General features: G+C 44.9%; 1 protein-coding gene across 1 annotated transcript in view; it reads left to right on the top strand.

The window, feature by feature from the left end:
* Positions 1 to 14,335, top strand: part of bmp6 (bone morphogenetic protein 6) — a 43,377-nt gene that overhangs the window by 26,045 nt on the left and 2,997 nt on the right. Inside the window, exons 2-5 of the mRNA XM_041961140.1 lie at positions 156 to 348; positions 3,991 to 4,139; positions 4,374 to 4,571; positions 13,716 to 13,792. Of these exons, the coding sequence (XP_041817074.1) occupies positions 156 to 348; positions 3,991 to 4,139; positions 4,374 to 4,571; positions 13,716 to 13,792 (617 nt within the window). The remainder of the gene's footprint in view (positions 1 to 155; positions 349 to 3,990; positions 4,140 to 4,373; positions 4,572 to 13,715; positions 13,793 to 14,335) is intronic.

The following is a 14,335-nucleotide window of genomic DNA, read 5'->3' as shown; positions in this document are numbered from 1 at the left end:
TACAAATCTAATCTAATTCATTTCTTCTGATGACATACATATCAGTAACTTTATTCAGGGAGAGTTCATTTTTTCTACTCTCTATCTCATTGTTCCCTGTCTCTTCCTCTTTGTGCATAATGCCATGATCCTATGTGTGTGTTTCCATCCCACAGTGGAGTACGACAGGGAGCTCTCTCCGCAGCGGCGTCACCACAAGGAGTTTAAGTTCAACCTCTCACAGATCCCAGAGGGCGAGGCCGTCACCGCGGCAGAGTTTCGCCTCTACAAGGAGTGTGTGAGCCGCGCCTTCCGCAACGACACCTTCCTACTCAAAGTCTACCAGGTGGTCAAGGAGCACCCTGACAGGTAACACACACACATGAAGTGATAAGCTATGAGCAGGAAGATAACTAGTTTGAATCCCTGCAACAATCATCATCATCCTACAAGACGATACGTGTCAATCATCAAGAAAGACGTCTTCCAGTAGCATGTATACAAAACCAGCAGTTACAGCATTATATGTACTTCTTTATACTTTCATAACATACATTGTGCTAAATTTCTAATTTCACACCACATAGCCTGATACCTGATAGCCTGATAAAGCAGCAAATAATTATGAGAGCTCAACACGCTGCAGCTTCAGGAAACACAAACAAATAGACAAACACAAGCTAAGTTAATGAAGAAAACATCTCAATCATTTTGACGACACACGCACGCAATGCCGTAAAGCGAGAAAACATCCAAATACAGAAACACTGCAAGTGTGACAGACGACAGCGGAAAGTGTTTCCAGGGGACACTTAAAAGTGATGAATATGCCCGGACACGGCTGGAACACCTGTCCCACAGCTCATTTTCCAACCACACATACGGAGAGCCAACGAAATGCCTTTATGAATCACAAATCATGCCAACAACAAGCCTGTGCCGGGCGAGGGCCTCACTTTTCCATGTTCATCATTTTATACAGATTTCCCTGTAATTCAACCTGCCTTGTTCGGTATCTTACAAAGCTTTGGCTTATTGAGTAGAAGCTAACACAAAGTTCTGTGGATTTGAACAGGGCTTGGCCATGCAACATGTTAATCCACACTTGGGTGGATCTTGTAAGTTTGCAGAGGGGTTGCACTGTGGTTGCACTGGGAATCAACAATTCAACAAGAGATAGGGTGTTCCTGAAAACAGCAAGCATACTCAGTTGACCTTTTTTTGGATATATAAAGGTAAAGATTGTTAAAAAAAAAAACAAACTTGCCTCTACTTGTGTGTTTCTCTCGCTCTTTCTCCCTGTGTGTTATGCAGCCTCTGGGCCCTGCAATGTTTATATTGTAAAATCAAGCAAAACCACGTCTTTCAGATATAGCACAGCTTCAAAATCCTGCCGTCCCCCAAATGAGCGCAGCTAATACATGCCAAACATTTACATTACGTCTGCAGGGGCAGATAAACATCCAGTCAGATTTCTGAATGATATTTGTGTTTTATCGAGCCCGCCCGGTTTCTGATCCACATATTTAAGCTAACCTCTGATGTCGCCCGCTATATTTTGCTTCTCAGTGATTACACATTAAAGTAGCAGTCATTAATATAATATTTTGTGTTGATTATCATCAGGAAGCAGAACGCCTTCAGGTGAGGTCTGTAACACCAAACGTTCTCAGACGGCAGTCCTAGACTAAAGCTGATCCACTCTGAGGTCCACGGATTGGAAAAGCATAAGAACGTCAGCTATAGATTTTGGCAAAGTATATTTTTCTGTCTGTCAAAAGGTTTGTCAGGGTATCAAGAGCTACTTATTTGCTGCATTCCTTTATCCCTACAATGGGTGGTTTGTGCTCTGCAGCCTGGTGGTAAAGCCTTTTATTTTTGGAGATATTCGGAGATTAAAGGGCCCATATATCTCCAATTTCTCTGTTATTGTAGGACAGGTTTTTTACCTTGAAGAAAATTACAGCCTGGACGGCGTGCTCTCGCATGGGGAAAATCTGCTGTGTTTGTGCTTTGTGGGGGTGAATTCACGGTGCAACACGCTGATCTGCTGACAAAATCAGGAATGTCTCTATGACAGTGAAGCTGTAACTGCTTTGATTTTACAGCCTCACCTTCATTCTCCTCAGCGCTGACAGCATTGCCTGATGTGTGACGGTTTATGCAAGAAAATGCCGTTCAGTCTTTGTTGTTGTTTTTGCCCATTTTCCGCCTTTTGCAAAACTGTACCTCTGTAATCGGCAAATCAGCGGGGAGCCTATTAACTTTCCCGCGCCCCTCCTTCCCGTAAAAACCTGACTCCTATTTTGACTCTAAGCCGTAATGATAGAGCGCTTAATTAGCCCGACACCCTTTGTACTTTTCATTTGATTGGGGAGGTTTCGCTAACAGCAGGCAAGGAATGTGAGAGATTACAATGGCAAAAATGCGGCAGGCCTGACATCGTATTGAGAAAGGGCAGGTTGCTGAGAAGGCAGGTTTTACTGACCAAAACCCATTCAGCAGCATTTCCCCAGCTATTATACTGCACCTAACCAGATGATTTCGTAGTTGTTTTTCTTTAAATGTGTATTTCACTGATCGATGACAGTAATATTGGCTTTATCAAGATTCTTAAAATGTTTCTTAGGTGTACTGGTCTTCTTCCTGTAATGAGAGCCTCTGCGTCCTTTGCCTCCAGATGTCTGTCTTACATATTTCTTTTACAATTTTACAAATATGCCTTTTCAGCAGTTTACAAGATGAAAGCACATGAAACAACTGGGCCAGCTGTGAGCTACACTCTCCCACCTTGCAATACATTTTTAACAACGCTCTCTGACAAGACTTATAAAGGAGATTTATTGTAGCAAAAAAAAAACAGCTCCCACCTTTGACCTTATTATTCCAGTTCATTTAAGCAGAGAGTCAATAAGAAGTTTTACAGTAGGCTCTCAGTAGCCTTTGCCCTGCAGGCGGCTCTCTGATGGACCCCCTGCCGTCCTTCGTCAGCTGGACAGCGGCTGTGACGATGAGGCGGAAACATCCGAACACTGGCCCACGCTGCGACAAACGTGTGAACTTAGCAGTGGGGTGGTGTGTGTGTGTGTGTGCGAGGGAAAACGAGGCATAGAGGCTCATACGGAAGCTGTCAGAAACACTCTCATTAATGACCAATAAAGAGGGGCTGCTGATGCATGACTGCAGGGGCATTCTCTGAACACCTGGATGATTGTGAGGCTTTGATGTCGGCTCTGGAGGAGGGTCCGACAGACCCGATGCTGTGTTATTACTACTGTAATGGGACAGTGGGAGGACAGGCCCTCTTATCACTCACGCTCTGTCTTTTTCTTACAACTCCTCTGCTCTCTCTCCCTTCATTAGCTCACAGTTGTGTTACGTCGGCCTTTTTCTTCCCCCGTTTGACACTTTCTTCCATCTTGCAGCCTGATTTCCGTCGCACAGAACATTGTAAATGATATTAACATGCCTGTAGCCTGATACCAAAAATTTAATTCCTTCCTTTTTTCCCGTCCCTCAGAGAGGTAGACTGTATGGTCAAAGCTACAGTGGAGCACAATACAGTGTATCCCAGCATTTTCTGTTAAGTGCAGCTATCCATCTTTCTGTCATTCTGTTATGATTCTGTTACCCTCATATCCAAGGAGGATTGAATCAAAGGCAACTGGACTTGGTTGTAGTGACTTAAAAGCATTCTTCTTCAGGAAGGAGCCAGGAACGCCAACGACCCGAGTGCTTTCGCTGACCGTGATAACGACCCCACAGAGGTTGAATACCTGGGACTCCCCACCAGTCAGTCAGAACTGAAGAAGCCCCTCAGATGAGAGGCGAAGCATTTTCAAGTTTCCACGACCAAGTCTAGTTTGCCCTTGATTCAACCCTGCTTGGATAAGCATGACCTGGATGACTGGGAATCTTCAGGCATGTTGCCCTCATACAAACCAATGGCTCTTGTGTTGCCCTTGGTCTCCTTAAGATACATCTTTTGTATCATCTCCCATGTTCTCCCAGAGAGGCCGACCTGTTCCTGCTGGAGTCTCGCAGGCTGTGGGCGGCGGAGGAGGGCTGGCTGGAGTTTGACATCACTGCCACCAGCAACCTGTGGGTGATGAGCCCGATGCACAACCTGGGCCTGCAGGTCAGCGTGGAGACCAGCAATGGTAAGAGATTACATCACATATATGTTTTTTGTTTTAAGTTTTAAAGCACCAAAGTTACACAATTTCACAATATGAATCCATACTTGAAAGAAACTTTTAACTGTTTTTAATTCATCTGTTAGTAGGTTAAGTAAGTGATTTCCTCTGCTGTTCAATGTAACAATAACATGTGCAAATCAGCTCCGCCAGGATGGGAAATCATGTAGATTTTAAGTGCTGTGTCTTCTGAAACAGGGCAGAGTATCAGCTCCAAGGAGGCGGGGCTCGTAGGACGGGACGGCGCGCTGGAGAAGCAGCCTTTCATGGTGGCGTTCTTCAAAGTCAGCGAAGTGCACATCCGCACCGCCCGTTCTACTGGAGGAAAACGTCGCCAGCAGAACCGCAACAGGTCCACGCAACCGCAGGATGGATCCAAAGGCCTGGGCCCAGCAGGTCAGTCTGATGCCCCCTACACAAACACTAAACCTCAACTGACCTCATCAAGCAGTAAAACCATGAACACAATCAGACACAAAACTGACCTCAGCCTGACCTCAGTACATCCGTACCTGACGTCTAACCTGTGCAGATCAGGGGATGGCAGCATGTGTTTGAAGTATTCCTCTTTGAGACACTTGAGAAATTGGAGCTGACTTCATCCGGATCTCTCTCTAATCAGCCCTCGTCAGATGAAAATCCTCGCTCAGGGACGGTGTCCAAATTCTGTTTTTACTGCACTTATTCTGTATGGATTTAAGGCCGTGAAGTGGATCCTGAAACCCAGATCTCGAGCAGGAAATATAGCGTTTTTCAGGGCAATGCATAAGACGTCTTATTTATGAAGGGGATTTCAGTGGCACCTCTCCAGACAGGAGAGCGAGCGAGCTGAATGGAGGATTTGGCTACAGGTTTGAACTAAAAAGAGTGAAGCGTAGAGAATGAGATAAATGGGTGGCGTTAGAGAGAAAGCACAGAAGAGGCAGGAGTTTAAGAATCTGGGGTCAAATTGAGACAGAAAACGTGTATTCAACAAAGAGAATATTTCAGAGTACTCTATAAATTATGTAATAATTCTCACTAGAGATTGTAGACAGTGCTGCACAGTAAGAGACAACAAATTGTGGCCTAGTGAATATTCAGTGATTTAGCGCAGAGACGGCGAATCCGTCCTGACAGGTGACCTCATCCTCAACCTCCTCATCAAGCCCTCGCCGCTTCTCTTCTTACTCAGCAGATGATGTAATGAGCAGGTATAAGCCTGATGTTATGAGCTCCGCAAGCTTTTCAAATTAAATCAAACCCTAATCCGCCCAACTTTCACCTGCTGTGTAATTCTGGCCAGACTTTATAGCATTTAAAGCTGAGCCGCTCCTGTGAGGCTCTATTGTGTGACTGGTGCGGCGCGTAAAGCTAGCGCTCAGCGAGCCCGCTGTTAATATCGCTCTGATCCTCGGCTAATTTGACAGATGAAGCATCATGTTGATATTAAGCCTTCACGGCTCAAAGCTTTGACTCTCCAGTGTATCAGAGGAGAACCCTGTATGCAGCAAATACAATACAATAACCACCAGCAAACCACCTCTGTTCATGTATTCCTACTTTTATATAGTCCATTGTACCATGGGTTCATGTCAGAAATATCAGGTTATCAATACCTGGTTAAACTTGATTCCATAAATAAAGATATGTAAACCTGAGTATAGTAATGTTTACATGCTGTGGTACACTTTACATTGCACATATTTTTTCTGTATTTAAATTATCTCATAGGGCTGCGTATCTGATGAGCTTCAGGTAGCCAAAACCGCTTGGCCCAACAGCGGCCTCAGCTCGGCACACCTGCGTGCTGGACTCGTGTCAGCCTTGTGATAAATGACTTGCAAGAATCAGCCCAAGTATACTTGTGCTAAATCCAGCGGCTGAGACAGGCCCAAATGTAGCCCGGCTGCCGCTAACTGGAGCTGATTCTCAGCCCAAAACGGCTCGAGTCTGCACCCCAAAAACCAGACAAATCTGGGCCAGAGTCGACTCACATTTGGTTCTCGGGCGCCAGGACGCAGCTTAGTGCACTTAGACGCACAGCTGCAAACGACCCGCCTTGGCTGGCTACCTGGCGAGGGATTTACCTCTGCTTTGCTTCTTCTGCTGCCCCGTTTAATGGCTCCACCATCTGCATGGTATACAGAAGTATTTGTGGGACAAGTTGGGTTTGTTCTCACTACTGCTCTGAAAAGCCCTTGCTGAGACCGGTTGGCCGTGTTTCCTGTTTGTTCAGTGCATCTGTCTCACTTTCTCAGTAGGTTAACAGTGTGCCGCTGTTAACACAAGAGGTTGTCAGTTGAATTCCTGCAGGGCTTTTTCTCAGTAATTGCATGAGATGAAAGCTTTGGCTGACATAACAGAGAACAAAGACTCATCATTTGTTATGCTACAGGAGAGTGAGAGTGTACCACATGTTCAGTTCTGGCTCCAGACTTCTTCTGCCCAGCTGTCTTTGGCTTGAGATGTCCTAAGTCAAGATGTTTTGAAGACGCTGTGATACTGGGGTACACTAGTGAATCAGAGGGTGCACACCTTGTACTCAAATAGTTAGATGCTAACAGACTGTCTCTTTCTTTTATAAACCAATCTGTGAACAAGGCAGATTGTCTGCTTTTGTGTCTCAGTCTATATCAGGAGGATGAGAGGACTTTCTCTGAGGTGAATCTGCTCAAAAATCTGCTCTAACAAGGACAATCTGTTAAATATGCGTCCTGGAGGATTGGACTTTACATAACCCAAAACATCAAGACCTCTCCGCCTCGCCACTCGGGACGACGGGGAGTGTAAATATTTAGATCCTACACAGGAAGCGGGGAGGCCCCCCTCGCGACAGCCGAGTGTCCGCGGCCAGCAGAGGACGGCTGGGATTGGACGGGATGGGAGGATCCGTGAGGAATTCAGGAGGGCATATGGTTTCAATACCGCATCACTCACTCCAGAGACAGGGAGGAGGACAGGATGGATGGGGAGAGCATCCGTCTTGTGGAGCGTTCATGGGGAGAAACAAAATGTGGACGTTGTCCCCCGGTTTCTTTCTGGCGCAGAGCTACAGTGCATCAGTTTAGGCCACCGCAGCTCCAGCTAAAAGGGGTATTTCACCGATAATTCACCCTGATTTTCCAGAAAAAAATCCCAAAAACATTAGATCTAAGGTGTGAAGGCAGCAATGTGTTTGTTTTTAATTGCTCTGGTGCCCAAAAGCTTCCACATAGAGGCTTTTTAATTTTTTTTTTTTTCAGCAAGAGTTTCTTTGCTCTGTGTGTTTTCTAAAAATAGCTTCCCTCCTCTGCCCAAGTCGCCCACTCCTGACCTGTGTGGTTTTTATCAGTTTGATACCATTTTGTCCCGATTTGAAGGAAAACACTTGGTTAAGAGCTATTTGTGTCACTTTTCATTCACATTTCATAAATTGGGCTGTAGTGCTTTGTCATAAAGCACTAAAATGCCTCTCTGAGTCTGCTCAGGATATAAAACAACCTTTTAACTCTGAAACTTTATTTTCCCCTCTGTATCCCCTGTGAGGCCTTGGGCCGTGTTATTTTCTCATTTTCACAATTTTAGCGAGCTGGATTTAAAACGACATGTGATATTAAATGTCTTCCAGATGACAAAAGAGGACAAATTCAGCCAAATAAATTTCTGCAGCATTAGATTTGAGATAATGGTGAGATTATATGTGTAATAAATCATCTTTGCTTTTCACATTACACTCTCAAAAGCAGACTGACCGAGTAGACTAATGTCTTGGGCAAATTGGCCTTTTCAGTTTACATTTTTTCATAAATTCTTGTTGGATGAGTTGGATGCATGAATATTTTTGTTAGCGTGACGCTTCCACCCCCTCTGGGTGTGCCTGATGTGAGCACAGTGGAAAACGCTGCTGCGTACCTTGCCAAAAGAACAATACGACACCTTTAAAGGTAATTTGGGGTTTTGTGGGCGAAGAGGGCCGGGGAGGTAATGGGAGTCGGGCTGGGCTTTGGCTGTGGGGGGAGGTTAACAACCATCCGGGGAAGGAATATCACGTCCCGGCACAGCACAGGCGGCCTGTAATTAGGCCTAGCCAGTCATTAGCTGCACAGCTAAAAGACTGACCACGCTAACAGTATCGCTTAAAGAATTATAATAACACGGCACTCGGCCAGCCGTGTTTTTTCATCTGTCCCTCCTCTCCTCCCTCCACCTCCTCATTCTCCTTGCTCCCTCCCCACCCGACCCCCTTTTGTTTACCGTTGGAGTAATTAGACGTGGCGGAGCTCCCTCGCAGGGTTTAATAACCTCTGTGATGAAAGACAGGAAGAAAGATAAACTTCAGTCGTAGTAGTGGCCGGTGGGAGGGAGGAGAGAGGAGAAACGTCAGGGACAACACTGACATTCTTCTTTCATGTCTTCATGACCGCTGAGCTACAGACTCAGATTTTATTTTAAACATTGGGCCTATATAACCCACGGTTTCTGTCACCGCCACCTCTATGGGAGCTCATGTAATTGCTACTGTAAAATCTGCAGTCTCTTCTCGCTCTTGAATTATAGTGAAGCGTTTTTAATGTCACTCACACACACACACGCACACACACGTAATTCCTACGCCCAGGCTATAACGTCTGAATTGGCGCCATTTAATTCTTGTATTTTTGCAACAGCATGCGATAAATATAATTTATAGCCTTTTCCTCCTGACAGGTGCTTGTGAAAGTGTTTCGGGGGCTTAATGAATGGCAGGTAGTGTGGTGAAGGGTTAATATCAGCCCAGGACTCATACAGTGCAGTATTAAGTTCAGTAAACTCAGCCGTGTTTCCCCTGCTATTGAATAGACAGGGTGGAGAACCGGCAGCCGCTGCCCCACCTCACTCAGTTCAACGTGAATGGGTTTTAGGGGAGAGTTTTAGCGTCACATGGTCAAATGGGTACTTGTCTGCCCAGGAGAAACGTTTCCAGGCTAAACACAGTTAGGCAAGCCGCTGTAATATGGGAGTCCAGCTCAGTGCCACTGGCTCCATCCACATTGCCGTGTCAATAAAGGAAATCCTGCCTCCATTCGATAATCAAATATTTGGTCCTGACAGCTGTACGAGAAGCAGGTGAAAGTAGACTTCATGGCTCGGCTCTTCAGGTGCTGCCGACGCTTAAAGGAATTGTTTGACGTTTTAGGAAATGTGCCTTGTGCTTTTCTTTTTCGAGCGTTAGATAAGATCGATGCAGCTCACGTCTGTCCTTTAAACATGAAGCTACAGCCAGCTAGTTTATCTAAACACCACAACATGTTCTTACACTTTGGCTTTTGTTTAAATTAAATATCAGGTTAAATATATCATTTGGTGACCTTTAAAGGTGCTGATTGGTGGATTTTGTTACCTGCTAGCTGTTCCCCCCTGTTTCCTGTCTTTATGCTAAGCTAAGCTAAAAGCCTGCTAGTCATAGCTTGATATTGGATTGAATATTAATGAAGGAGTGTCATAAAACCATCTGAATTATGTTAATTTTTTATTTTTGTGCAAACCTACTACTCCAATATAAAACTAATGTGACAATCCCTCAATATAAAACATATAAAACACCCCCTCACCCCCACCCTTCCTGTTTCTCTCCAGCTGTCACCATCTAAATAAAGCAGAAATACCAAAATAATAATTAAAAAAACAGAAACTGAAATGTAGTAAGCACTGACTTTTAAATGGTATAGTCGTGAGTAGTAGTATACAAATTAGTAATAATACGCAGTGTCATTTTTTTTTCACATTCTCCTTCCCACCTCTCTGGTCTGTCGAGGGAAGGAAAAAGAAATGAATAGAAGCCTCATGGGAGCCGGAGCTCAGCGGTAGCTGTGTGGCATTAAATTTTTACAGGCAGGAAGGGGAGATGTGGTTTATGGGCACCACAAATCTGTGCTTTTACACTCAATGAAAGCCCACAGTAAATATCAGCTTTATTCCTCTTAAAGAGCCGCACAGACTGTAAATGCTGGTGGCTTTGAAGGCCACGAGGTGCAAGGAAAATGAGTTGTGTGTAGCTGTGTGTGTGTGTGTGTATGTGTGTGTGTGAGAGAGAGAGAGAAAGAGAAAGAGAGGAAAAGGGAATATGTTGCTAAATGCTATAGCTTGTGCTGCACAGCATACAGCGTGGTGGTATCCACCTTTCATTCAGCATAATGAGTTAAATGAGATTTTGACAACTACAGGAGTTACATCATCTGATAATACGACAACATGCTAATTGAAATGTCCAAAATCCCTCTATTTACTGCTCCATGCACACCAACAGTCGAGCTTTGCTTTTTTTTCCCGTCTCAGCGTGCATATCTTGTTCTTGCCAAACAAGGAGCTGTGTGCAGTCTAGAGAAATTAATCAAACGATGATCAGGTTTTGCCACCCCGCCTGCAAACAGATGCCTCAGGAGGAACTATGTATATTAATGGCAGCTGGTGCAGGAGCCCGACTCGTGTGCAGGCAGCTTCATTCACCCTCCGCCCCGGGCTGTGATTTGACCCAAAGCTGAAAGTCACGCACCATCAACTAGACCTGGATGAAGGAGCAGGGGGTCTCTGTGAGTGTGTGTATATAATATAGGTGTGTGCAGATAGAGCCAGTGTGTACGTTATGGTATGTGGTGTTACTTACACAGACATGTTGACTGGCATGCAGACAACAACCCAAAGTTATATATTCCAACACAGACTCTTAAATGTCCATACATGAACTGTATGAAGGCCTCGGCATGCTTTAATACCACACTTCCTCTTTCTATAAACATCACCTCAAGTTCATATCAGGTCAGCCAAGTCACTCAGCCAATCAGCTCAGTTCTTTCAATGGCACTTTTCCTCCGGCCTTGGATGTTTCCTGTATATAAACACTGTACAAACTACAAATGTGCCTTACAATGCTAGAAAAAAAATTGCTGTAAAAATTATAGGAAAGAAATCAGCAGAAGCCTGCAGTAGCTGGTCTAGGACCAGCCTGTTTTCTCATTTTATGAGGGTCTCCATACAGTAAATCTGTTAAATCCGCACGCTCTCTGCTACGGCAGGTCAGTCTGTCCACAGGGAGGCAGGATGAGCACATGTGACCCTGCGTCCATGTGCATCATCTGCACACGCACACACTCAGACACACACAGATGTACATGGAGCCAAAGACGCGTGCCTGAATGCACAGAGTACACGTGCATCCGTAAAAACGTACACATCAGCAAACACACACACACATATATATAAACAGTGTATTTCCACATGAGCAGACACCCAGTGAACTGGCCTTCCTATTAGAAAGGAAGGAACCCTAAACGGGGGAAACACCTGACTGTATTTGATGGTTACGGATGACCATTTGACCTCACCACCGCGACTCACCTTTCATTTCCCGTCTCTTGCAGAATTAAGCCGGTCCACTCAGATGAGGTATTCATGTTCTGCTGCAAGCAAAAGAAACTCTCCATTGTTGTTCGGGGAAAATTTTTAAATCACCCTTGATCTGTCTGTGATTCGTTTGATGACATCTGAAAGGCAAATTTTATCCGCATGTGGGAACATTTTTACACGCTGCACAGATCGTTGTAACTTCCATTAACCTTTCTGGAATATTTGGCATTATAGTGAGTTGTCAGTAATCCTTATGAGTCTGTATAACCCACTTTAGACTTGTATAATTTTAGATGCCGTCTGGGAGACGCTCTTACACAAAGCGCCCTATTATTGTGGAGCACCTGCACATTTTTAGCAAAGGTAGCTGCAGCCCAGCCTCGGCCAGTGTTAGCACCATGCGCTCCTTAGCTCTGTCTGAGTCCTCCCTGTCTATTTCCTCCTTCCCTCTTTCCTCATTTACTTCAAGCTGAGATGAATCCAAGTGACAAATCCAGCTCGCTCCCCCTCCCTCCCTCTGTCTGCCTCTCTCTCGTACATTTGAGAGGAGTCCAGCTAAAACACACGGGTCTGGGCAGTGCGGTCAGTGCGTCTGTTCAAAATGAAATTTGATTTGATGATGAAATCTTAATGCAACTAGCGCTGGTGAATTTAAATTACAACTCTCCCTTTTAATGAGCGGCTAAGTGGATTTGGCTGTTAAACAGATAAACATCAGGTCATTTGTGTGTGTATTTGTTTATGTAATGTAATGAATGGTAATGAATGATTGACGTAGAGATGTAAGGACATGAATGACCCTTACATAATTGTTTGTATATAGTGTGTGTGTATGTGTGTGTGTGCGTGTTTGTGTGTGTGTGTCTCCAACTCCAGCTGACTAACCATGGCTGCTGTTGGCGAGTTCCTGAGGTGAGTGGCTGGGTGGTGGCTGTGACTGAGTGACAAATCCCCGTCTGCAGTCTGACTCACTGGCTCTTTTTCTCTCTGACACACACACACACACACACACACACACACACACACACACACATTTAAAAAAAAATCAGATGATGTGATTTGCATGCACGGACATAAATCTATACATTTATTATTTGCTTGTCCATACATCATATGGTAATTATGTCTTATGAATGCTGCAGACTGCAGTAATGTGCTCACCATGTCTGTAGGCAGACGGATCCTCTGTGGTCATTGCTTATGAGAGACAAACAGCCATGTCTGCATCGCTTGACAGGATAAGTGGCAACACCAAACAGGCCGATGGTGCAATGAGCAAATCTTAAAAAATGACAGTTTTGGATGCGAGAGCCTGTTGCACATTGACTCAAAACATTTTTTTTTAGCTGTGTGTATTGTAGCCTAACTATCTTAAGCGCTAACTCTGCTTAGCTAAACATGATGTGACGTGATGCAAAAAAAAAAAAAATCAGAAATAGAAGACGGTCTTCTGCCAGAACAGTTTAGCAGTTTTATAATTAACTTTGCAATGTGAGAATGTGCAGACCAGCAACAAACTACAATTAAAATCACTTCAAGGCTGAAGTATTGCTTAGAGCATCATGGGGCCACCGAGATGCCAGACTTCACTGGCTCGTTCGTGTCTGTTAAGGGACAGCAACACAGGACTCTAACACGTGCAATAGCTTGCATTGTTCCCTCTCATTGTCTCAACAATAAAATCAGCGAAGCAAGACAGAGAGAGTGAAGGACCGGGAGCCCTAGATGGAATGTCGGTGTCACCATCTTGACTTCATCGTGGTGACCGATGCCAGCGATGACCTCCTCGACTGTGAAAACTAAACCTGTACCTGGAGTGGAACAGAGATAATTAAGTGCAAACTGCAGGGCAGGCGAGCCCGCGAACCACTCGCACTCCCGCAATGCACCGTTCGAATGCTGCCGAGTTCACGCAGGCGTGCGTTCGGACGCATGAGACAGCAGATGAATGTGGCGCATGTGCAGCGCGGCGACCGCCGTCACGAGCATCTGTGCCTCCGCTCTGGTCTACACCCTCACATGTGTCTCCACCCAGTGCATGACGTGAGCAATTTGTGTTGTTCTTCTGCTCGCAGATTCTGAGTGTAATGCGTCACTTTCTGGAGGTTTAGTTGGGATATTTTTGAGAAATCATTCACCCTGGGAAGATTTTTGCTGACTGTGTGTTAACATGCCCGTCTTGTTTGTCTGTTTCAGATTACAACAGCAGCGATCAGAAGACGGCATGCAGAAGACACGAGCTCTACGTCAGCTTCAGGGAGCTCGGCTGGCAGGTACTGAACATTTTCTTATTCAGTACATCCAAACAAGTCCTGATACATGTGTCCATCATTTTTTCTCCAGCAGGTGCATCAAATAGCTATTTCCTCTAATAGCTGCTTCCTCAAAACCTCCACTTTAAAGGTTTTCTTGAAAAAGTTATGTTTACACTCGGTGTCACCCCAAAAATGTTTGTTTGTTTGATTCCTTGATTCATTAGTGTCTGTGAATTATGTTTCTACTCACTTTACCTAAAGATAATGTGGTGAGCAGACCTGTTGACCCATCACTCACTGTCAGGCTGATATGACACCAGTACCGCCATGCAAGGATGCTCATAAGGCAAGAAGTCAGCTAAAGTAGCTTGGGGTGGGAGTGGACTGAAGCCTCAGTCTCTGTGTGTGTGTGTGTGTTTACGAGGAGATAGACTGTGGAAGATATAAAGGACCAAAGTCACATACATCACTTCCAAACAAGCAGCAAGCTGTTAACACAGCACTGACATCTAGAGGGAGACTGCCAGCACTTGCTCTGTCTCTCTCTAACACACACACACA

This window comes from Chelmon rostratus, chromosome 20 (genome assembly GCF_017976325.1).
Source record: "Chelmon rostratus isolate fCheRos1 chromosome 20, fCheRos1.pri, whole genome shotgun sequence".
NCBI classification, from domain to species: Eukaryota; Metazoa; Chordata; class Actinopteri; order Chaetodontiformes; family Chaetodontidae; genus Chelmon; species Chelmon rostratus.
Note: the sequence above shows the minus strand (reverse complement) of the source record. Positions and strands in the feature narration are given on the sequence as shown.